The 25,226-nt window shown below is 45.0% G+C and overlaps 4 protein-coding genes across 4 annotated transcripts; 3 read left to right on the forward strand and 1 right to left on the reverse strand.

Moving 5' to 3' along the window:
- Nucleotides 1-1,903: 1,903 nt before the first annotated feature.
- Nucleotides 1,904-2,926, reverse strand: LOC102045027 (proto-oncogene Mas-like). Its single transcript, XM_005426125.2, has one exon. It carries the CDS (start codon nucleotides 2,924-2,926, stop codon nucleotides 1,970-1,972), a length of 957 nt encoding a protein of 318 aa, XP_005426182.1. The 3' UTR covers nucleotides 1,904-1,969.
- Nucleotides 2,927-9,572: 6,646 nt separating this feature from the next.
- LOC106631932 (olfactory receptor 4S1-like) lies at nucleotides 9,573-10,726 on the forward strand. Its single transcript, XM_031061164.1, is given in 5 exon segments — nucleotides 9,573-9,857; nucleotides 9,860-9,941; nucleotides 9,944-10,072; nucleotides 10,075-10,161; nucleotides 10,164-10,726. Coding segments are annotated over 5 exon segments (1,146 nt in total).
- Nucleotides 10,727-13,427: 2,701 nt separating this feature from the next.
- On the forward strand, nucleotides 13,428-14,354 carry LOC102045360 (olfactory receptor 4D5-like). The gene has a single exon (XM_005426126.1). It carries the CDS (start codon nucleotides 13,428-13,430, stop codon nucleotides 14,352-14,354), a length of 927 nt encoding a protein of 308 aa, XP_005426183.1.
- Nucleotides 14,355-19,278: 4,924 nt separating this feature from the next.
- Nucleotides 19,279-20,271, forward strand: LOC102045523 (olfactory receptor 5V1-like). The gene has a single exon (XM_005426127.2). The coding sequence runs from the start codon at nucleotides 19,279-19,281 to the stop codon at nucleotides 20,269-20,271; it is 993 nt and encodes a 330-aa protein (XP_005426184.1).
- Nucleotides 20,272-25,226: the final 4,955 nt, after the last annotated feature.

Raw genomic sequence — 25,226 nt, forward strand, 5'->3', positions numbered from 1 at the left:
GCACCTCAGAGACAGCCAGAAGTATGGAGACAAGGGCACTACAAGCAGCGTAGCCAGCTCAGTCCAGTTCCCCATGGAATTTATTCCCCATGGAATATTTATTCCTCATGGAATGACCCTCACTGCCCCATCCATAGGGAATAAACTCTGTTGATGAAGCATAGTCTGCAAAAATGGGCAGAGCAAGGGGTGTTGGCTTGGTGATGTGGGATTGGGGTGTAAGGGGGTAAGAGATGGGTGAAAATTACAGTTTGGGGAAAAGGGAGAGGAAAAGGAGAGAAAGGGGAAAGGGAGAAAGGGGGAGAGAGAGAGAGAAAAAAAAAGGAAAAAAATACAACAAAGTAAAAAAGGAAACTAAGCAAGAGAATGAATGAATGGGAAAGAAACAGAAAAAATAAGAAAGTATGGGAAAAAGTAAAAAATAAAGATTGAGAATGACAAAGGATTTGCTTGGACAGGACAGATGAAGAAGGATATCTCTGGTGTGCTAAATCCTCATAAATATTTGGGTCAGTCACACAGGGGCTGGTCCTGCTCCCTCTGGAATCATTGGAGGAAAAGTTATTCACCTAAGCAGCAGTGTTATACCAAAAACCATCTGGAATTAGCTGTTATAAAACAAACTTGGCTTTTCTGTCCTCTTTCAGTAGACACTGACTGGAAGGTTCTTCCTGTGCCTTAAATTTAAAAAATCATTTATCTGAGTTTACATTCTGTGTGTTTTTATCAGCTGATAAATCAGATAGCAACAACAACAACTTTAAACACATTTTTTATCCCTTTAGGGGGAAAAAACCAACAAAAAAGAGAATTCTGGTCTTTTTAACAATACAAAAATGTTTTGTTTGTCCCAATGATAAAAAAATTTGAGATATCAAAAAGATAACATTTTGAACATGAATTTGTGAGGTTTTTCAAAGAAAATTACCCACATTTACTTTTTCTAATAATTTTGGTTGAAAGAATAAATGTTAGGTAGTCTGATAGCACAAATAATCCCATTTTGCCCCTCAAAGGATTTGGTTTAGAGAATAATTTGTTGAAAATCATGGTATTTATTTACCTTGCTCTGTTTCCTGTATTTTTCCCACTATCCTTAGATTTATTTCTAACGGTAAAGGAGATTTATAAGCCATGGATTCTGATATGTCCTTTTAAAGGAAGAAATTACAACCCAATGCATGCTGTAGATAAATACAGAGACTCTGCCAAGGGCTGGAGGAAATTAAAATAACATGCAACAATATAATAATATAAAATACTAATCCCCAGTCACATATTTCTTTGAAATACAGGACAAGTGAAGATGAAACTCAGTGAAGAAAATTTTTAAACAAGTTGGAAGGAGTTGGATCCCTCTTCTGCTCTGTGGTGTGGAAGCATCCCTGGTTCAGAGAAGAAATGGACTTGGTGGATGTGAATCTTTTCAGTTCTTGAAATGCTCACATTAGGAAGCCCAGAATGGCTCTGTGAGCCACAAAAGGTTGTGTGTGTGCTCTGACAGGGGATGGGAATTCTAAGTTAAGAGGGATAGATGGATTCTCCTTCAGGAATTTTATGTCTGCTTCCAACAGGAGGATTGTTGGTACTGATCTCATTTTCAGAGATGTGAGTGAAAAGCAACACAGAATTTATGAGTTTATGAATGACAAGGATTTATCCTGAGCAGGGTTGAAATTCAGACATCAAGACATTTCAGCCTTATCAAATTAATATTATTTAGTAATCACTGGAAAGAAACAGGAACTTTTAATATGTCCTAAATACAGGTCAGGTAAATTCTGTGGTCCAGGTGCTTATGTGCCATATGGGGCACTTAAAATAATGACCCAAAGGGGGTCTTAAAATAACGACGACTTAAAATTATGACCTAAAATATCTACAAAGAGGGTACTGAGGGTCAGGTGAGCTGAACCTTCCCCAGTACCTCACAGTTCTTCAGTTCTGCCAAGACATTCCAATCAGGAAATTAGGAGGACATGGTTATCGTGTCCCGTGTTTCCCGCTCGTCTCTGTCGTCCGCTGAGTCTTGGAAGGCCCTCTGGAATGCCAGCCTGAGGGTGAGCCGGAATTTCCGATCCCTGTAGCTTCCCACCAGGAAGTAAATGATAGGGTTGAGGGTGCTGTTGACGCAGGACAGCACAAAGCCAATCTCTGGGGAATACAGGAACTTGAGGCCCAGGAAGTCCAGGAGGATGAGGACACTGAGGGGCACAGCGAAAATGAGGAAGAAGAGGATGGTGAGCATGATGACGGTGAAGAGCCGGCCCGTTTGGAAGGGCTGGGAGCTGCACTTGACCCGCAGGAAGAGGGTGAGGCTGAAGAACAGCATGAGGGGCGCGCAGACAACGAAATCCAAGGCTCCGATGGCGATGAGCAGGCGCTGGCAGGCCCTGGGAGAGGGACGAACGGTGCACAGGACATATCCCAGAGTGTTCAGGAGCAGGGACAGCACCCAGAGCAGGCCGGACACCACGGCAGACAGGTGCTTCGGGCGGTGTGTCCGGCACCAGATGGGGGACAGCACGGACAGGCAGCGCTCAATGCTGATGGCCGTCAGCAGGTACAGGCCTGTGCCGTACATGAAGAGATCCAGGAAGAGGAATATCCCAAACTGCACCCCCACGTTGAACTGCATCAGGTACTGCACGGTCTCCACGGCGATGCACAGCAGGTACCCAAAGTCGGCGGCCGCCAGGTTCAGGATGTAGACGGTGAAGTGGTTCCTGCGGATGCGGAAACCCAGGTACCACAGGACCAGGCCGTTCCCCACCATCCCACAGGCAGCACTCAGCAGGCAGAAGCTCTCCATGAACTTGAGGACAGCGTAGGATGGCTCGGGTTGTCCCACAGCCCCGCTCTGGTTGGTCCCAGGAGCATGGATGGCTGTGGTTGGAAGAATCATTGGTGTCGTTGAGGGTCTCATAATGGGTGATTTGGGCCTGGGAGCAGAGAGGGGAGAGGTGGTAACTCCAGGGTGACTTTTCTAGCGGGATTCCTTGGTTTGTTCCAAGGCTTTGTAGCTAGAATTTGACTTCATGGATTCTCAAAATAATTTGATTTGGAAGGGACCAAGAGCCTGGAGTAACAGGACAAAGGGTAAAGGCTTCACACTGACAGAAGGTGGGTTTAGATGGGATACTGGGAATAAATTCTTCCCTGGGAGGATGGTGCAGCTCTGGCACAGGTTGCCCAGAGAAACTATGGCTGCCCCATCTGTGGAGGTGTCCAAAGCCAGGCTGGAGCAAACTGGGATAGTGGAAGGTGTCTCTGCCCATTGCAGGGGGTTGGAACTGGATGATCTTTAAGGTCCCTTCCAGCCCAAACCACTCTGGAATTCTGTGATTCCATGAGAACAATTGGTAGTTTTTTATATTAATGAGTGATTTCTGTTTTAATAAAGTGCCATTTGATGTGGTTCTCCTTGGTCCCATGTACAGTAACAAATAAACATTTTGGTTTGGCAGAGCCCTCAACTTCTCCCTCAGAAACTACAAGAACCACATGTAGGAAACCACAGATTATCTCGTCCTCACAGGACATGGGAGCTGTGGCTCTGATAACTTTTCCATGCCACTCCATGAGTTAAGTCATTATTTCCTTCCCCATGGTACTGAGATCTGATTGAGAATCTTGGGGGTGAAAAAAATGGGTTTAACACCTTTTTATGGTCTGATGAGAACAAATGCAGTGGCTCTTCTTCTGTCTCCCAACCAGCTGTTAATTTGGACATGGAAGGCAGAGAAGTTAAAAAGAGGATGGGAACAAAAAATGGGGTTTTCTGGGAAGATGTGAATCACTGAACCATGTAGCCAGCATGAATCCTCTGTTCTCTCTTTGTGGTGCAGCAGCACACATAGAGACAGACTTCCAAAAGCACCCAGAACGTGACAGACTGAATCACTGCTGTTCCATCCCAGCACCCCAGGCACACTGACCTCATGGACAGGGGGAAAAGAAGGGTGTGGTGCAGGAAATTTCAAGGCCAAGTTGGATCGGGCTTGGAGCCACCTGCGCTAGTGGAAGGTGTCCCTGCCCATGGCAAGGGGTGGGACTGGATGGGCTTTAAGGTCCCTTGCAGCCCAAATTATTTGAGGATTCTATGATTTCCTTGATTGAAACCAGGGAACTTCTGGCACTGCAGAGCTGGATGATCCCATCCTCAGCTCTTACAGCACCTTGAGCACTTCTAGCATGAACACTGTGGAAAGCAACCCTGTGGCTGTTCCTCCCTCACAGCCTGCTCCAGGGGTGGCCACAAATGATCACTTTTTTGCAGAAATTAACAGAAACAGCCTCAAGTTCTGTGCAGCTTTTCTGCTGCGAGAACAGAGGAAGGCACGGTGGTTAAGTAGCTTCCTGGCTTCTGTGCAACCAAACTTCCACTCGATCTGAAGGGAGTGTGAACATTTGAGTGTCATCCAAGTTCTGTCTCAGCCCACTGCAGCTTCCACAGGTGCATCTCTCTCCACTGGGGATTCAAGGGATGGCAGGTGATAATTAAATGGCTCTGTGCCATTGATCATGTCATGGAATCATAGAATGGTTTGGGCTGGGAGGGATCTTAAACCTCACCTTGTTCCAACCTCCTGCCAGAGCCAAGGACACCTTCCACAGAACAGGTTGCTCCAAATCCCTGCCAACCTGGCCTTGGACACTTGCAGGAATAAGGCAGCCACAGCTCCTCTGGGCAACCTGTGCCTCACCACCCTCACAGAGAAGAATTTCCTCCCAAGATCTAATTCAAATCCACCATCTTCCAGTTTAAAACAATTCCCCCTTGTCCTGTCACTCCAGGCCCTTCTCCAAAGTCCCTCTCCAGCTGTCTTGGAGCACCTTTAGGCATTGGAAGCTGCTGTATGTGCATAAAGACTGCCAGGAACAGAAGTGGCTGCAATGGGTAAATGACAAAACATCAATAGCTTTGCCTTCTGCTGTAATAGAAGTGATGAAATCCTTCTCTTACTTCTGTAGACCGTGGAGAAGAACACTGCAAAAGTCACTCATAATTCTCATTTATTTATCATAGTCCCTTGGAAGGACTGAATTCCTGTTTCCAAGATACATTCAAGATGTGATCCCACTTCCTTATGTAACTAATAAGTGAAAACTCTCCTCAAACAGCAGCAGCCTGAGTCCAGGTGATCTTTTTCTCCCTTGAGATTAAACATCCTCCATGTGATTTGCCTGCAAATCCTGCCTGTAGTTCCTGAGGCAGAGCAACTCTGACCCCACAAAGGTGTCTCAGACTATGGACAGAAAGTTCTGCTGTTGTAATGCCAGGTCTCTGAGTAATGACTTTTTATATTACAGAGGTGCATTTAGAGCAGTTCAAGAGCACTTGTACAGGGACAAGACTCCCTGGAATGAAGCTTTCCTTATATTGAAAATTATTATCATCAATTCCTGACCTACAGCAAATTTCTGTCCAGAAAAGGAAGTAAATTTTTGATCTTTTTTTCCTCCACTGTTTTTGTTTCTCCTCCTTTCCCCAAAGCCTGACAACCCATCAGAGTGCAACGTCAAAGACCCACCTCAGATTTTCTCACCTTTTTTGCGTTCCTGGGAATTTCAGTGCCTGTGCCCGGCAATGTTGTCCCCTGGATGGTGTGACATAGGGTGCAGCTCGAGTCCTTGTGTCATCCTGCAGTGCTGGGCTGGGCAGTCACTGTTTAAAAAGCCATGGTGTTTTCAGCATGACCCTCCAGGCAGCCAATCACTCATGGGGGAAATACCTCCCCTGTGCGGGTATGATCACTCAGATTTGAACCACTTCCCCCTCCCCTCTTTGCAGTGTCACGGAAACATTATTTTTTACTACTTCTCCCTTCTTCAGCCATTCTTGCAAGAACTGTCCATACAGACTTTGCACCGGTGTTGTGTCCTACTCAAGGCCCTGAGATGCTCTGGTTTCACAGCCCCTGAAGATGAGATTTTAGTGCCATTCAGGTAGAGAAATTTTAAGTTCTCTCCCATAACATCTTTGCTGGAGGTTTCACAACCTCCCTCAGCACTTCTCATTCCCTCCTGTCCCTGCCCAGTTGTCACACACCCACCACCACAGTGGGTCCTCCTCTGACCCACAGCCTCTCCCAGCACAGTTCAGCACCTTATGGGATCTGTACTGCTTCATCCAACCTTGCACCCAAGCTTTCCACCTCAGCAGTTCCAGATGCCCAAACCCTGCTTGTGCTGCCCTAAGCATGGAGCTCTGGGGTCAGGAGCTCTTTCAGTGCATCTTCACACCCCAGAGGCTTTCAGCACAGCCCTTCAACACCTCAGCCACTTCAGATCTCACAAAATCCCTCCAGCCCCATGCCTTTCACTTCCAGTTTCACAACTTCCCCCTGACAAGAGCTTCAGATTCTTCCTCACCTTGTGTCTCCTAAGCAGACAGAACCCACCACCATCCACCCACAACATCCCAGTCCTGTCCATGCACACTCCATGTCCCTGAGCCACCCCGATCCAAAGGTGTGGGAACAGAGAAAACACCTTTCTCCTTTCCTGACATCCTTACAGGGAACCATTTTGTCCCTTAGTTGCTTGGGCCAGGGAAGTAAAGGGACAGGAGTGTGACACCACCCAAATTGCTGCCATGTGTGTCAGTTGGCACAGGAATGGGCAGATCCAGCCCAAATTTGCTTAGCAGGTCAGAAATGCATTTGTACATCTTCAGCTTGTGTTGTCATCTGTTCTTCCTCTTCCTTTCCCAAAGATTGTAAGACAGTTTTTACTTTCTTACCCAATCCTATTTCCTATGGTGGTTTTGGCACCCCTCATTAACCTGGCCAGGACTCCAGGCTATGGCACAAAATGATACCTAAATTAAAAGACTATTTTTATCCAGAGCACTATTTAATCTCCTCATTAATTTGAGGTTTTCCATTTTCTCTGTATGGATTGCTGGCATTCCATGTTGGGAGACATTCAAAATGCCTTTGTTGTTATTGGACCATTCTGAATTTCAGTAAATGCCAGCAAAACAGAGGGAGGGGCAGTGGATGAAACTATTTATTGATGCACCTAAATCTCAAGCTGAAAATACACAGTACACTTCAGAGCAGTGATGAATTGGAGTTCCAGTAATACACAAATTCATCAAATTCTGGTATGGTTTGGGTTGGCAGGGACTTTAAAGCTCATCCTGTTGCACCCCCAGCCATGGGCAAGGGACACCTTCCACTATCCCAGACTGCTCCAAACTGTCCTGGAACACTTCCAGGGATGGGGCAGCCACAGCTTCTCTGGGCAACCTGTGCCAGGGCCTCAGCACTCTCACAAGGAAGAATTTATTCCCAATATCCCATCTAAACCCACCTTCTGTCATTTAAAGCCATTTCCTCTTACTGATTAGGTGACTAGATCCATTTCTTTCCAGAGGAAAGCCTGGAGTGGCTCAACTCAGCTGACTTGCACAGATGTACAAGAGCTGACTTCCTCCCCTCCCTTAGTTTCCCAATTTGTAAAATAAGGATTTTTTTTAAACTTACTCTACTTCACTAACCTTTGCTGAAACATTGCAAGTTCTTGCAAAAAGCCTCATTCCCTGGGCTACCAGTGATGAAATTTAATGGAAAATAGGGACTTGGAGGGTCATCAAGAAGTGACCCAAGCCACCCTCTGTCTCTCTTCTACTTACTAGTAGAAAGATTTTTTTTTTCATGAGGGCTTGTGGAATTTTTTGGGATACACAATGATTTCAAAATCCTTGCAATTTTATTGTTACTCACAGTGCCATAAAGCCTAAGCCGTGGATCTAAGGTTTGGGAAACACACAAAGCATGGATTCATGTCAGAGTCTGGGAATGTTAACTTGACCAGGCACACCACATGCTTGCCCAGTTTAATATTCAGCTAATCTATTGGTTGCTATTTCCAAGAATCATGGAATTGTTAAGGTTGGAGAAGCCCTCCAGGGTCATCGAGTCCAACCATTCTCCAGCAGCGCCACCACTAATGTATGTCCCCAAGTGCCACATCCACAGGTTTTAAATCCCTCCAGACAGATGATGACTGCACCGCTGCTCTTGGTAAATTGTGCCAGGGCTGCACCACCATGTGAGTGAAGAAATTTTTCCTAAAATCCAATCTAAACTTCCCCTGGAAGGACGGGATTAATTTCTTCTCCTTCCCACCCCTGAGCATTCACATCTCCCTCCTCCAGCCCCAAGAGCCCTTGAGCTGGGAGATTTCCTTGGAGAGAGTGGAGTAGGTCTGTGTAAACAGGGAATTAACCCCTGGAGGAGGGAGATTTCCTTGGAGAGGTTTAAGGAAAGTTACTTAAACAGGTTTTTTCTCTCTTGCTGAGCTCTGTGTACACCCTTCAGTGCCCATGCTCCCTCCAAGCAGCTCTAACATGGGCAGGAAAAGCCAGGATACACTTGGTGATAAAGGAAAGCAAGGAATTAAATGAGGTGAGATCAAAATGGCACCTCCTAAACAAGTGTTGGAAGCTTTTCAGAAGCTGTTCTATGTTCTCTAAAGCCTCTACCAGGAAAGGGAGATGTTGGGGACATAAAATCTTAAAGCACTTACAGAAAAATTAGATCTCCAAGCACAGAGAAGGTAAATTTTCCAGGATCTTTTCCCTTTCCTCTTTTCTTTCCTTTTCCTGATTTCCTTTCCTCTTTTTCCCCCCTGCCCTTCCTCTTGACAAAGGTGAAAATACAAAAAGAAATTTCCCCTGAAATTGTCAACCATCTCTGGCTCTTTTTGGCTGTAACCATGTGCAGAACTGGTTTTGCAGTCCCAAATCAGGTTATTGAGTTCTTCTTCAATTAACCACCTGAGATTTTAGGAGAAAACCCTTGCAATAAGAGGATGGCGCAATTCCTTATTCTTTTTTTTTTTTTAATTATAACAGTCCACATTGTATTTATTTCATATTCCAACTGATTGCACTATATCATGTACCTCTGGTCAGTGACTGAAAAGTTAATTTTAGAGGTAAGATCTCCCTTTTATCCCCTTTCTTGAGTATGTTTTACCTCCTGTCAGTAAAACTGCAAGCACAGGAGAAGTCACAAACTTTCCCAACTTCCTCTTAGGCTTCACTTTTTTGAGTTCGAGAGCAATTTTGGTTTTTCTACATTTCAGCATTTCCTGTGGGTGCTTGATCAGCTTTTTGCCTCTACAGGATTTTCTGATCTTGCTGTATTTTAAAATCATAAAATAGGAGCCTGGATCAGAGGGATCCAATCCCAAAGGGATCCAGTGGGTAGCATCCCCTGCCCATGGGAGTGGGGTTGGAACTAGATTGTCTCTAAGGTCCCTTCCAACCCAAACGATTCCAGGAGTCTATGATTCTATGGCTGTGTCTCATATAAGGCAAATTAAATATGTAGAGGGGGCAGAACAATGAAAAAACAAACAAAAACCAAAACAAATTTTAAAAGCACTTGATAAACCTAATTCTAATCCTATGCATTTCTTAGAGAGAAGGCACTTCTGATAAAGAATTAATTTTTAAGAAAGAAAAACCTGATGAATCATTTAGTCTTTATCTTTCCACATTTCCAGGCTCTGCACTGCACATTGCCCACTAGATTGGCAGAGAAAACTCCAGCACCATGAAGGAATTAATCCTTCTGGGCCTCTCAGAGAACCAAGGGGTGCAGAAAATGTATTTTGTGGTGTTCCTGCTTTTCTACACGCTCACAGTGGCAGGAAATCTGACAGTTCCCACTGTGACGAGCAGCCGGCGCCTGAACTCCCCCATGTACTTCTTCCTCTGCCACCTTTCCTTTGTAGGTGTTTGCTACTCTGTCACAGCTCCCCAAATGATTTCTGGCTTCCTGGTGGAAAATAACACCATCTCCTTTGCAGGTTGCATGGGGCAGCTCTTTGAGCTTCATTTTTTTTTGGCTGCACAGAGGTTTTCATCCTGACAGCCATGGCCTATGACCGCTGAGTGGCTGTCTGCCAGTCCCTGTGCTACCCCGTCGCCTCGGTGGCCTCATGGTGGGGGTCTCCTGGGCAGGGGGCTTCCTGCATTCTACCCTCCAGACCCTTCCCACCACCCTGTTCCCTTTCTGTGGCCCCCACAAAGTCGCCCACTTCTTCTGTGATGTCCACCCCTGCTCCCCCTGGCCTGCGCTGACACACACACCAAGGGCCTGGCTGCAATGGCCAACAGTGGGGTCATATCTCTGAGCTGCTTCCCATCCTGGTCATGTCCTGCATGGGCATCCTGGTTTCCCTGAGGGGCCAGACGCTGGCGAGGTGGCACAAGGCCCTGTCCATGCGCAGGTCCCACATCACTGCAGTGATCCTGTGCCTTGGGCCCAGCACATTTGTTTACATCTGCCCGTCTGGTGGCCTGTCCGAGGACAGAAGCATGGCCGTGTTCTACATGCTCATCACACCCATGTTCAACCCCCTCATCTACACCCTCCAGGATGGGGAGGTGAAGGGAGCCATGAGGAAATTGTGCAGGAGGAAAGTGGGAAGTGGAAATGGGAAGGGGGAGGGCTGTGGTCATGTTCCCAAGGATTGGAGAAAATCAAGCAGGTTTTGCTGTAATTTCTTCTGTGACAATGCTCCAGAATGGACCTTTCAAAGAACAGCTGCCTGTTGGCCTAATCCTGCAGTAATTAGGAAGGCACTAGAAGTTCTTTTTATGGTGGAAAAGACATTGGGAACTCTGGCATTCCCCTCCTATTCCTTGTCAGTGAGCACAGGCCCACACCAAGGCCTCCTGAGCAGCTGCAACATCAGTGCTTAAATACAGTTAAAAATACTGAAAATATTGTCCAGGTGGAGCACCCCATAGGAAACAAAAAAACAAAAAAAACCCTGATATTAGGAGCTAGCAGGGTGGTTTGCAGATGAAGGAACAGGAGGGAAAACTTCTCCCCTTCCTCTCCCACTTCAGCAAATCCGTTCTGCCCTGTTCCAGGTCAGGCTGGATGAGGCCTGGAGCAACCTGGTCTGGTGAAAGGTGTCCTTGCCCATGGCAGGGGGTTGGAATGAAATGTCTATAAGGTACCTTCCAATCCAGACAGCTATTCTGCAATTCCATAATTCTCCTATTATTCTACCTACTTCACCCATCTCTGCTCAGGACAGCAGTAAATAAAATATATCTATTTTTAAATGCTTTGGAGGTGAGCAACAGTGGGGGTTTTTAGAGGTCTCATTTCTGAGTGCTGAGCAAACATTCATCCATAGGTGTCATTGGAAACAGTGTCAGACTCCTCTACACTTTGCAATGAATTCTTACAAGAATTTCATACTTGAGCTCAAAAGTTGCTTCTTTGCTTTACTGTGTCAGTAAAAATACCTGGTGAGCAAGGAAGGCTCACCACAAATCTTTGTGCATTTTTTGAAATGATTTCCTGAGTTACTTCTTGTTTTAAAGTTCTAAGTCAGGTGTCTAAGGGATAACATCAGTGATATTTTTGCTTTGTGCTGTCAACATGTAAGTTAGTGAGAAATGAGCTTGTAGATGAGAAAGGCAGGCTTAGGACAGAAAGCAAAATTTGTATCCATTTATATGAATTTATATAAATGTCCTACATAAGAGACATCTTTACTCTGAGGTCTCTCTCCAGGGATTAAAGTAATAATTACCTAAGGATCAATTTTAGTTCCTTGCCACTGATGATTTTTTACAAAACTCCCTTTGCCTCTGGGATCTCATTACTCCTGATAGCCTTGTGCTTTGTGGTGTGATTTACTTGAACTATTTCTGCTACAGAAATAATTGCACTTGAAGATGCGCCTGGAGGTTGCTTTTTTGTTTGGTTTTATGTGGGGTTTTTTTTGCATAATGGGAAATACAGAAGGTTGGGCTGTTCTTTTCAGGGCTTAGAGTTGGCAGAGATACAGAGCTGCTTTCATAACTTCTCAGCAGCACCTTGCAGAGAGTTTCTGATGGAACTGAGAGGTTCTGATGGAAGCCCCTGAAGTGGTTTGGGGAGGCCGTCAGAGGAGTGACAGCAAGTGAGCTCTGTGGAAGTTCTGGGATTGTTCCTTTGTTTTGCTCAGGCCCCACTGAAATCCTGCCTTTGCAAAGCAGCATTGCTGGTGAGTGACTTTTGGGAGGTCTATTTTATGGCTTAGAAAAAAAATTTAAAAACCAGTTGAAGATTTAGAATCCCAGAATGGTTTGGGCTGGAAGGCACCTTAAAGCTCATCTTGTTCTGATCCCCTGCAATGAGGGGATTGCTCAGGTTGCTCCAAGCCCTGTCCACCTTGGTCTTGAGCACTTTCAGGAATAGCACACACTAGAGATCCTGGTGTTCTGCATGGGAATGCTCTAAGGCTGGATTTATGGGTGTTTGTCAGTAAAGCAGGGTCACAACATCTCGTTCACTAGCCCAGGCTCACTACAGGGGTGTTTCACACCATAGCCAGGAGCTGGGTATTTTTTCTACCACCCTCCTCAGCTGAATGATCAGAGCTTGTTATTACACATGGCAGGGACATATTCTGGCTTGGATTTCACTCACTGAAAGCATTGTGAAGCATTGGCTTTAAACTGAATGAGTGACAGCCGAAGAAATACAGTGGATATTCAACATACCAGAGGACAATGTGTGTGTCATGTTAATGTCTCCGGTCTATTGATTATCCCCTTTTGAATCTTTTAAGGCAGCTTTATGGACAAGTGCATTCCTCTGCTGGTCCCACTTTAACCTCCACAGAACAGTGAGTGTATTTTTCTAATGAAAAACTTTAAAATTCCCTTAAAAATATAGAGAAACCATGCAGGGTTTTGAAGCTTCTGCTGTGTTAGAAAATCCAATTTCACTAGGGAGTAACTTCCCAGACCTGGTTTCTGTGCATGTATGCCCAGTTTCAGAGTGGATAAACTAACTGGAGAGTCCTTTGCTCAGTTTAGAGGAGTGGCATTAGGATCAGAACACGGAACAGCTCATGCTTGAGAATGGAAGCATTTGCTTGCAGTCACTTTAAATTTCCAGCAGGTAAAAGGACAGCACAGCATTTTTGCAGCATTCATGGCTCTTGTTATCTGAGAGCAGGATGTGATGGAATCACCATTCCTGAAGGGATTTAAAATCAGTATGGATCTAGCACTTGGGGACATGGTTTAGTGGAGGGCTTGGCAGTGCTGGGGGGAGAACTGGACTCAATGGGGGCTTTTCCAACTTTAACAATTCCATAATTCTGTGATTTCTCCCTGACACAATATGAGCGCACCAACCATGATACAGGAAAACAGTGGTCAGACTGAGTTCAGGGGAGAAGGTCAGCGTGGAAGGGCGAGCCAGAGACCTGAGTAGGGGCAGAATAGGGGGTAAGGGCAAACTCTGCTTTCTGTCATTTGTGACATGACACTGTGCTTTTTGCAGCAGCAAATGCATCCTGCTCACGCCATCCATGAGCCTTGGAGCTGTAGCACATTCCCTTCCCTTCCTGGCCACCCCCCAAACTATGCCATGGCAGCCTGAGCTGCAGTGATGGCACAGGACAACTCCTCCCGGGTGACTGAATTCATCCTCCTGGGGCTCTCCGACAGGGGGGAGCTGCAACTCCTCTTCTTCACCCTCTTCCTCCTGGCCTACACCATGGTCCTGCTGGGCAACCTCCTCATCATCGTGACAGTCACGACTGACCCCAAGCTCTCCTCGCCCATGTACTTCCTTCTCTGCAATCTGTCCTTCATTGATATCTGCTACACTTCTGTTACTGCCCCCAGGGTGCTGGTGGCCCTGCTCTCAGGGCACAAGGCCATTGCCTTTGAGGGCTGCATGGCCCAGCTGTTTTTCCTGCACTTTATGGGCTCCTCAGAGATGTTCCTCCTGACGGTGATGGCGTTTGACCGCTACACGGCCATCTGCAGGCCCCTGCACTACACGGCCATCATGGCCCGCCGGGCCTGCTGGGCACTGGTGGCTGCCTGCTGGGCCGGGGGCTTTATCCACTCCATTGTCCAGACTGTGCTCATGCTCCAGCTGCCCTTCTGCGGCCCCAACACCATCCACAGCTACTTCTGCGACGTGCCACCCATCATCCGCCTGGCCTGCGCCGACACCACCCTCACCGAGTGGCTCATGGCCTCCAACAGCGGCCTCATATCCCTGGGCTGCTTCCTGGTGCTGGTGGCCTCCTACGCCCTCATCATGGCCAAGGTCTGGGCCCGCGTCTCCCAGGGGAACTGGAAGGCGCTGTCCACATGTGCCTCACATGTGATGGTCATCACCCTGTTCTTCATGCCCTGCATCTTCACCTATCTGCGGCCTGCTGGGACCTTGCCCACCAGCAAGTACATCTGTGTCATCTACACCATCTTGTCACCCATGATGAACCCCCTCATCTACACCCTGAGGAGCAGCGAGGTGAAGGAATCCATGTGGAGACTCTGGAAGCGCTGCAGAACCTTCTGAGACAGGCTGGGTTGGCAGAACCCTGGAGTTCAGAGTTACACCTGGAGTCACGTTCCTACTCTATTCCTACACAATAAAGACTTAGGGGCTAAAGCCCACAGATTTCAAATTATGTACAAACACATTTCTATACACATATTACTGTTAATATTAAATATCCATGCTGAAAACCCCAAACTTCCTAAACACTTTCACTCATGTGGGATCATAATTTTCAAATAAAGGAATGAATCCTGGGGGAGGCTTGTCTCCCTCTGTGACATGCTTTTCCTGTGCTGTGACAGCAGATGGCAGAGGCACATGCACTAAGTGTCCCCAAATTCACCCAGCGACACTGGAAGACAAGAGACGGCACAGATTCTGCTTGTAGGGTTTCCTTTTGACATATAAGAAAATTTTTAGTCATAATTCTCTCACAGAAGCGAATTATTAAAATCATACATGGCACAATGTATAGAGGAAGGAGAAGGAGTGGAGATGGACTCCACAGACAAAGAGTGTCCTGCATGGAGGCAGGACAAGAGGGAATGGATGGCTTGACACTAGCACAGGGTGTGGGTTTAGATGGGATATTGGGAAGAAATTCTTCCCTGTGGTGGTCTGGCATGGGTTTGCCATGGCAGTCCTGTCCGTCGAAGTGTTCCAGGCCAGTTTGGATGGGGCTTGGAGCAATGTGGGATATCAGGGAGAGTGGAAGGTGTCCCTGCCCATGGCAAGGGGATGGAATGGGATTGTCTATAAGGTCTCTTCCCACCCGAACTGCCTCTGTGAGGGCAGCAGTTACAGCACCAAGTCCATTAGGGATAGAAGTTTAGTGGTTGTCATGGGAGGAACACCATCAATTTCTTTGTCCTAGAATGACTTAGGATTGGATTCATCCCACCTAAATAAAATCATGGAATCACTGAGGTGGGAAAAGGCTTCTAAGATCTTCAAGTCCAACCATTATGCAGGGCTACTCAGGCCACCAATAACCCATGTCCCCAAGTGCTACATCCACATAGCTTTTAAATCCCTTCAGCATTAGCCATTCTACCACTGCCCTGGGCAGCCTGTCCCAGAGCTGGAAAACCCTTCCCATGAAGGAATTTTTCCTAATATCCAATCTAAATTGCTCCATAGGAAGTGAAAGGATTTCCACTTTCCCAGTCTCTCCTCACTGTCTTAAATTAGCCTTCACTCCCACACCTGTAGGAAGAGGAGGATCAGAAGCATCAGTGAGTCATTGATCTTCCTGGTTAAAAGAGATTTCCAACCATCTCCCATCCTTGTGCAAAGAAGATTTCTTTTTAATAGTGAATTTCTACTCAGGATCATCACAGAATGGTTTGGGCTGGAAGGGAGCTTTTCTTTTTTAGTATTAGAGAAAAATGTTGAAAAATTAAAATGTTCTTTAGGCCAGTTAGGGTAAATTTCAATTGAGAAAAAAAATGTATTACTGTGATATTTTTTTAACATTCCAATAAAGCTTCTATAAATATTTTATGTATAAATCAGTGCAAGGCAAATTGGAGCTGTGGTCCAGTTATTTTGCTGGTGTCAATTTGTTCACCAGGTATAAACTGGGGGCATCAACATTGAACTGATTTGAAGGAACTGCTCCAATTTTGATAAAATAAATAAAAATTCCATATTTTTGTGAGCTGGGATTTCAATACAAGGGGCTTGGAGCAACCTCATCCAGTGGAATATGTCCCTGCTCATTGCAGGGGGTTGGAATGGAATGAGCTTGAAAGTCCCTTCCAACCCAAACTATTCTATGAAGACAAACAATTTAATATAATTGATTTTTTTCCCCTTGAAACATTTTAGCACGACTTTAACAAGGCCTCAGAAGATGTTGTTAAAAAGTTGGTGCCTGACAAATTGCAAAGGTGCAGCTTTGGCAGCTGAGTTTGTCCCTATGTGTAAATTGGCTCCACTGCGCACCATTAAAATCCTGAGTTCTTTCTCTCCTGGAAATTATCAGCTCTATGAGCTCATCCTCAGATTTATTGCTTTCACCTAGAGGACAGTGAAAAATGGCCTCAAAGGTAAAAAAAAAATCCTTTGAGAACTGGCAGGACCTCTACAATGCTTTTGTTAAATCCCAAGAAGCCTGAAGAGATCCCAGGCTAATCAAATTTATTTAAAGACTATGAGACTGAAACACAAATGGACATCAGAGAAAAGGGAGCATTTTCAACAGACTCTAATCAGTCTGGGCTCATCATAAGCATTCCTAGATGGAAATCAAACAATGATAAAGCTGGGTAGCCCCAGAATGGACAAAAATCAAATCACTTTGGTTGTGTAACAGTGGGGATGGCAGGGAGGAGTGGGCAAGAGGGGTCTAATCCAGCATGTCATCAATTAGTCCACATCTGGATTCTGCAAATAGAGATATTTTTGTTGTTGTTTGTTTTGAGGGTGTTTTTAATGAATTTTTATCATAAAATAGAATGGAATATAATTTTTATGTATTTACCCTGAGGCAGAACACTTATCTCCAAAACCATCCTGTGCTTCTACTTCTAAATAACCCAGCTAAGATTATCCCTGCAAATAAGCAACTTAGATCTGGAGTTGAGAGCCTGAGTGACTGGCACGTTCATGAGGGGAACAGAATCACAGAATTGTATGGCTTGGAAGGGAGAGTTGAGGGATGGATCTCTTTGCTGTATCTCTTTCTGGCATCTGGGTTTATTATGAAATTCTTTCTTGCAAAACTCCATGGGAAGTGTGATGCCTGATGATCCTTGGGGTAACTGCAGCCACAGGGAAAGGGCTGGGCCATGGGGATTTATTCCAGCCACAGCTCTGCACTCCCATGGCAGGATAAGCCTGTGCTGTGTGACCCCTGGGAATTCCAGTTTATACAGTCCTGAAATGGTCTGGGTTGAAATAGACCTTAAAGTCCATGTTGTTCCAGCCCCTGCCAGGGGCACGGACACCTTCCACTCTCCCAGGCTGCTCCAAGCCCCATCCAAGCTGGCCTTGGACACTTCCAGGGATCCAGGGACAGCCACAGCTTCCCTGGGCCAGGGCCTGGGCCAGGGCCCCACCACCCTCACACAGAAGAATTTCTTCCTAATATCCAATCTAAATCCCTCATCTTTTAGTTTAAAACCATTCCCTCTTGTCCTATCACTGTTTGCTGTGTAAGATGCAGAATCTTTAATTTTCCAGGAGTTTGCAAACACAGCAAACAGGCTGGAAGGATGATGGACAGCAAGAGTCCTTCACGTGAACAGTGCAGAATTTATGGTCAGGTATTGCTGGAATAGGAACAGGCCTGCACCCAGTCCTGGACATCACATGGGGAGTGGCACTCCCATAAATCACACATGGATGCTTAATGGGACCAGAGGGGAATTTTTGTTAGCTCTTCAAAGTCGTGCTGGTAATTTTGGTTCCTTCAATTTCCAGCCCCTTTGGCAATGTTCTGAAAAACCCCTCACACATGCAATTAAGGCAACATCCAAAAAAACTGTCAGACACACTTGTCCCCAGACACTCTCTCATATTTATAAAACCTCATTAGAGAAGAGAGATGCTTACTCCTGCAGCCAAGCCATCCCTTGTGCCAGTGCTGGCAGGTGTCTGTGTGAATATTCCAATGCTGCTTTGCTGGGATTCATCTCTTCCTTATGAGTGAAATCATTTTTCTGACACATGTAGAAAGAAGGAAAAGGATTGTTTTGTCTCCTGGAGCTACGGACAACTATAAATCACCTGTAATTAATTCTGTGCAGCAGTGAGTATTTCTGTGTTGTTTCTGTGCTATTTCACCTGAATGAACTCCCCATTTCATGAACAAGTGATGTCCCTTTTATTTCTGCTGAGTTAACTATTTCTTATTTAGTTTAAGCCCTGACTTTGCTCCCTCTCAAGCTTCTGGGAGAACATGAGACCACAGTGGAGCCTGGCCAGATGAAATATTTCATCAATCTATTTATCTCTGCATATCTTACAAATGGGAATGTGGTACAATATTCCCACCATCTCAAAATAAATCCCAAATTCTCCCAAAAAGGAGCCATTTGGACTGAACTTTGCTTTCCCTCCCTCTAGGGCTGGTATGTAAATCCTTACTGCAAATACTGAGCTACATTCCATGGAGCAGTGTGGGGTAAATGGGAAGATCCTTTACTGCCACGTTTAGACTTCTTTGAACTGGGAAAATGGGATGAGGGGAAAGTCCAGATAGATGCCAGAAGTACTAATGGTATTATGGAAGTCTGTAGGGTAAAATTTATAGAAAACTGGGAGTCTTTAATAGGATGCCAAATTATAACTTATTTTTATGATAGAATCATAGAATGGTTTGGGTTGGAAATCTCCTTAAAGCTGATTCCAAACCCTTGCCATGGGCAGGGACACCTTCCACTAGAACAGGTTGCTCCAAGCCCCATCCAAAAGCTGAAAAAAAACCCCAACATGCATCTACCTGCTGATTACAAGAGATTTAATTCTTTTCTGACAGCATTACTCCCTTAAAAAGTTTTAGCTTCTGTTACTAATCTAGACCCTTTTAGTGGTATTATTAATACTAAGTATTTTATGTTGAAAGGAATTTTAGGATCTATACCACACTCCCCTTGCTCAGAGAACCCTGAAAGCCTCCTCGTGTTGCCTGGAGCTGTGTCCAAGCTGGATGCCACAGGGAAGGTAACTTCAACTTCCAGCTCTTCATTCTGAGGTGGCAACTTGCAAAACCTAACATTTTGCTTTAATCGCTATGAAGTTTAATACCTACATTTTGCCTTTTGCATTAGGAATATGTGGGTAAAATTTAAATTTTGAGTGTGGCAATGCTTGGAAATGGTTTTGAACCTCAAAACAGACCAAAAAAAAAAAAAAAAACCACCCTCGCAATCTTTAAAATGGGGATGAAATTGTGATTACATCTTTATTCCAGGGAAACCGCTGCCTCATTCCCACAATGAGAGATAAGATGGAGAGAGTCAACCTCTCAGCAGTATCTGAGTTTGTTTTCGTGGGCCTCTCTGATGCTCCAGAAATCCGTTTGCTTCTCTTTGTGCTCTTTCTGCTCATTTATTTGGCCACCATGGCAGGCAACATCACTCTGCTCGTTGCCATCAGCACTGACTCCCACCTGCACAGCCCCATGTACTTCTTCCTCGGCAACTTATCCCTGCTGGATCTCTTATGTCCCACCATCACCGTGCCCAAGATGCTGGGGGCCTTGCTGCTGGAGCACAAAGAGATTTCTTTCTCTGGCTGCCTGTTCCAGCACTTTTCCCTCATTGCTGTGGTGGGCACAGAGATTTTCCTCCTGGCTGTGATGGCCTACGACCGCTACGTGGCTGTGTGCCACCCCCTGAGGTACCCAAGCATCGTGAGCACGAAGCTGTGTGCTCAGCTGGCCCTGGGCACCTGGGCAACAGGGCTTCTGAACTCCCTGCTGCACACCTCTCTGGTTTTCACACTCTCTTTCTGTGGTCCTAACAGAATCCAGCAGTATTACTGTGACATTCCTCCCATGCTGGCCCTCTCCTGCTCGTCCACCCACAGCAGGGAGTTGGTGATCCTGGTGGTAGCCGGGGTGCTGGGGAGCGGCGCCTGCATGGTCACCGTGGTCTCTTACATCTGTATCCTCCTGGAAATCCTGGCCAGGAAGTCCCCTGGGATGTGGCACAAGGCTTTCTCCACCTGTGGTTCTCACCTGGCTGTAGTTTGCCTCTTTTATGGGACCACCATCTGCACCTACGTCCGCCCTTCCTCCACCTATTCCCCACACTGGGATAGGGTCGTGTCCATGCTCTATGGAATGTTCACCCCACTCCTAAATCCCATCATCTACAGCCTCAGGAACAAAGAGGTAAAATGTGCCCTAAAAAGAGTGATCAGCCAGGTGAGAAGGGCTTTAACAAGACAAGAAAACCTCGCTCAGCCTCCACCATCAGCTGGGTAGAAACTACAGTTTGTGACTGATCCACTCTAACTCTGACATCTAAAAATCAAATGCTGGAATCCAAATTCATTTTCTGGGCTGAAAATTAGTCTGCTGGGCTGAAAACTCCTTCTTTTGGCTCCCTCTGCAGTTAGAAGGGAGAGCCGTGTACTTCCAGAATTGCATGGCACATCTTCAGGTCATTTTCACAGAAGGAGAAGAGTCCAGCTGGGAATGCTGTTCTCCACTAAGCACTGAGGAAGCTGAGGTGAGAGCAGGCAGGTGTTGGATGCATATTTTACGGCAGAAATTCTGGGAATTTGTACTCAGACATACTTAGATACACTGTATGAAAGCAGTTTATATCCCTTTCAAAATCCAACTCCAAATATATTAAATTATGTTTTATGGATCAGCCCTGAAATCACTCTCCTCTCTCTCTCTCCCCTCGTTGGGTGTCTCTGTTTGCTGGAATTGCCAGAATTCCATCTCTGAAGCCATGTTTGCCTCTACATTTTTCCTTTTTCCCATTTTTTTTCTCCTTGCTGCATCAAGTCCTAATGAAAGAGAGGTGATGCTGCTTCCTGTATCTCATCCCTCTTTTCACCACCTCTTTTCTTTGTAGAGAAGTAATAAATAATTCCTAAAAATGATGAGATTATTCTCACTTGGGTGACTCCCAATGTTTATGATGAAATAGGTTTAATAAAATCTCTTTTATTTAGCTACAGGTGCCTCTGAATTTTTAAATACTTTCACTCTGCGATGAGACTTTGTATTAATTGTAGCTTTAAGGTGTCTGAAATGCAAGAAAATTTATCAGTGTGAACAAGATTACAACTGTGAGCAGGATATTTATGAAGGAAAAAAAAATCTTTTTGGCTGAATGGCTGAATGGTAGCACAACCAGGGCACAGGAGTTGGATTTGTCTTTATGCACAACTTCACTCCTGACTAGAACCCCTGGAACCTGGAATTCGTTCCAGGCTGTTGATGGCCACCTTGGGATGTCCCAGGCACTTCCACAAGGTTCTTAGTGACTTCTGCCAACCACAAGTTGTTGGCCAGGGGAAGCTGCTGGTGCAGCTGGTGAAGGATAATGATGAAGGATCAATAATTGTCCTTCAAATTCCTCCCATAACTTCTGCACCAACCAAGTGGAGGACTGGAGAGGTTTTGACCAAGCCATGAATTCTCCAACCAAGGTGTGGAGAAGTTGGGACAAACTGAACTGCTTTGGAAATTTTCATTTTCTTGAAAAAGGAGGAAAGTTTCCTTCTCCTCAATGCCTGTGAAATTGTCCCTGGGGACTGGTTAGAAGGATGAGGGAGGTCCACCAGGAGCTTCCTAAGAAGGTTTTAAGAACATTAGAGGCTCCTTCAGGATGACCAAAAGGGCTTGTTAAGATGAAGGGCCTTGGGTGGCTGCTGCCTGCAGGACTGGAGAATGCTCCTCTTTCCAGAGGTGATGGAATCTAAATGTGTAGAGAGATGCCTAAGGATGGACACCAGCCTGTGTGCTATTCCAAACCCTGGCTGCCTTTTAAAAGAGGCATCTGAATTCCAAGGTACCAAACTAGAACCCGATTTCCAATGTGTGTCCAGATGGGAGATTTTGATGCCTCTCCTGGCTTGTGAAGGTGGAAAGATTGGATTATCAAGTCTAATTCTGCTACAGTTCCCTCCCTCTCCACCCACCCCAGCCATGTGTTCCCAAAAAGATCCACTGTAAGGAGCTGCTTGCTGCCAGTGGGCAAAACAAGGCTCACAGCAAAAGCTGGCATCAAGTCTTTGGGTAACTTGGCAAGGAATTTGTTCCTTCTTTTCTCCTTCTTCCCCAGAGGAGCTGTGGCTGCCTCATCCCTGGAAGTGTTCCAGGCCAGGCTGGATGGGCCTTGGAGCAACCTGGTCTGGTGGGAAGTGTCCATTAGAGGTTCACTCTTTATCATCAGCTGTATCACCCCTTCACGAATCGAGGTGCTAATCCCTAAATATTCCTCAAAACTGAGACATCCTCTTTCATTTTCCTCATGGCCCAGTAACCTCTGACACTGGAAGGAGACAGCTGTGATTTTCTTTGGCACCACTGGGAAAATTTAGCAGGGAAGGATCATAGTGCACTCACCCAGTTTCTGCTCCTCTTTTCCTTGAATGTCTGTTTTTGGCTGCTCTTGGAAATCAATACCCCTGGACTGACTCATCAGCACAGAGATCCTCTTACATTCCTAGAAGTGCAGCTGCCCTGCTGGAATGGGGGTGGGAGCACAGACAGCACCAAGTAAATCGAGGAAAAATACTCTGTCTATGAAATTCCCATAGAAGTGATCCTCTGTGCATTTACACTTTGCTTTTGCCACTGAAATTCAGATTTCACCTATTATTTGCTAATCTCACTTAGCTAGTGAGAGACCATGATAAAGAATTCCTGAAATTCTTGATGTGCCTTCAAAAAAAACCAAACCAAACCAAACCAAAACAAAACAAAACAAAACAAACCCAAAACAAAACAAAAAAAACCCCACCAAAACCAAACCTTTCTTTTGACTTAAGCAAAGTAGTCCAACTCTATTATTTATGTGTGGATTTTATTACTTGCAATGAAACCAGAGCAGATTTTCCCCTCTATTTTTTTTTTATAGTGCTGCCAGATATGAAAATATGCAACATAAAAGAGGATGTGAATGATTTATTTTTCTCCTCTAAAAATAGCATCCACTTGTGAAGTTCATATTGGGCTACAGTTCTGGCTTTACAATTCCCAGGACCTTGGGAATCAAAAAAAAGCTGCATTTGGTGTTTCAGTGCTATCTTCACCTCCCTTTCATCCCTGTTTTTTAATTCTTATACAAAAAATGGATTCACAGAATCAAGGCTCCTTGTGAAGAGACTTTGTCCTCTCTGTGGCCATTCTTTAAACTCTTGGCTTTAAATGGCTCTAAGATGAAGGAGTGAAGGATTAGATTGGATATTGGGGAGAAATTTATCCCTTTGGGGGTGGTAAAAATCTGGTTGTTGATTAATCCCATTTTAGACAGCTTTGTGTTATCTCATTCAAGGGTAACCACCTAAAACTGTGGAATTTATACTGCTCATCCAGGCTTCCTTTCTCTGTCCTGCCTAGAATTTATCCTGGCATCAGCAGAAATGTGTATTAACTTTTGCAAAGTTAGGGTTAAATGATGTGCTTTTTCTTGTAAGGTTAAAATAATATCCAGAATTCCTTTCTTAGCAGACTGAGTCCAATTCAAATTCAAGTTTCAGGTAAAAAAGAAGTGAGAGGGGAATTGCTTGGAAAATCTAAAGATATTTGGGTTTGAATATTTAAAAACAACGCTCATGGCTTGCTTTCCATTAAATACTACAAAATTAATCAGCCTCAGGAAAGTAAACACACCAAATATTTGTGAGAAATCCCAGAATCAGATGCGACGTTTAATTTTAAACTTGGAAAACTAAAAGCTTTTGTACAGGGAAAATACTTCCTTTGTTTGCCAGCTCTGCCATATCCTCTGTAGAGAAAGGAATGAAATTTTTATACATTTTATCATATTTTTATGGCCCGTTCTGCTGTCACCAAACATCTTTCATGCCTGTTCTCATCCTGCTTTCTTGACAATTTCACCACTTTCACATATTTTTCCATTTTCTCTTTTTGCATGTAGACCAAAAGCCCTGGTTTCCCTTCCCACAACATAATTAGATTTTTATTTCTGCTTAATTGTGTTACAAAATGCTTGTTGGTGGTTATGGGAATGTCCAGCCTGAAGAAGGGAAGGCTCCAGGGAAACCTTGGAGCTTTCCAGTGACAAAAGGGCTCAGGGAGAGCTGGACAGGGACTTTGGACAAGGAGTGGCAGGACAAGTGGGAATGGCTTCAAACTGACAGGGGGTGGGTTTAGATGGAATATTGGGGAAAAAACCTCTTCCCTGTGTGGGTGGTGAGGCCCTGGAATGGATTTCCAAGGGAAGTTGTGGCTGCCCCATCGCTGGCAGTGTCCAAGGCCAGGCTGGATGGGGCTTGGAGCAGCCTGGGATAGTGGAAAGTGTCTCTGCCCATGAATGTGATGGTTTTTAAGGTTGTGAAAAATGTGTATTTTATGATTGGCTTTTCACAAATATTAAAATGAATATTATATGTGTTATGCTAGAAAGTTATGCTGTATTAATTTTCTTAGGTAGTGTGCTAAATATAGTTTTAGGTTATAACATAAAGTTAAAATAGAAACTATGTATGTGGGATATTTTTTTAAAGAGAGGAATGAGGTACTCGCACCAAGATAGCAGCCACAGGACACCGAAATCTTTCAGAGAAAGAGAATTTATTGCTCCATTATCAGGAGAAACCAACTTCTTCCCACCTTGCTCAGCCCTCAAGACACTGTCAGGATTAAGAGGAAGAAGTTGACACTGACCAGACAGAATCCTGTGTTTGAATGGAATTTATGCATCATGTATGAGGTGTATGAATATGCAACAGGTTATTGCTTTCAAGGGTTAATCCTCTGTTAACGCGTGTCCTTTTTCAGGCTTATTTTGCCCAGAAAAAGGTACCCGGACCGTCTGTAACTCTTTGTTTTTATTGTCTCATATTGTCCTAATCCCAATTGTCCAAATTCTTATTACTCTAATTATATTACTATTTTTATAACCATTTTATTAGTATTATACTTTTTTAAAAACAAGTGATTGGCGTTTTTCATAAGGTCCCTCCCAACCCAAAGCAGTCTGACTCTGTGATAATCAGGACTTTTATAAACACTGGAAATGGTGATTTCTCAGAGGAACCAAATATTTTGAGTATGTTCCTTATAAAACTCAGGTTGCAATTTCACTCTTCTGTTGCAACATTTTATGTTCGGCACAGGTTCCACTGGGATTATCTCAACGCGCGCTCCTGTTTACACAGCCCAGGGCACTGCCCTCCCTCACTCCCCCTCCTGGGCGGGTTTGTAAGGGAGCAGCTCCCCCACAGCCATGA

The sequence above is a fragment of the Geospiza fortis genome, unplaced genomic scaffold, assembly GCF_000277835.1.
Source record: "Geospiza fortis unplaced genomic scaffold, GeoFor_1.0 scaffold590, whole genome shotgun sequence".
NCBI classification, from domain to species: domain Eukaryota; kingdom Metazoa; phylum Chordata; class Aves; order Passeriformes; family Thraupidae; genus Geospiza; species Geospiza fortis.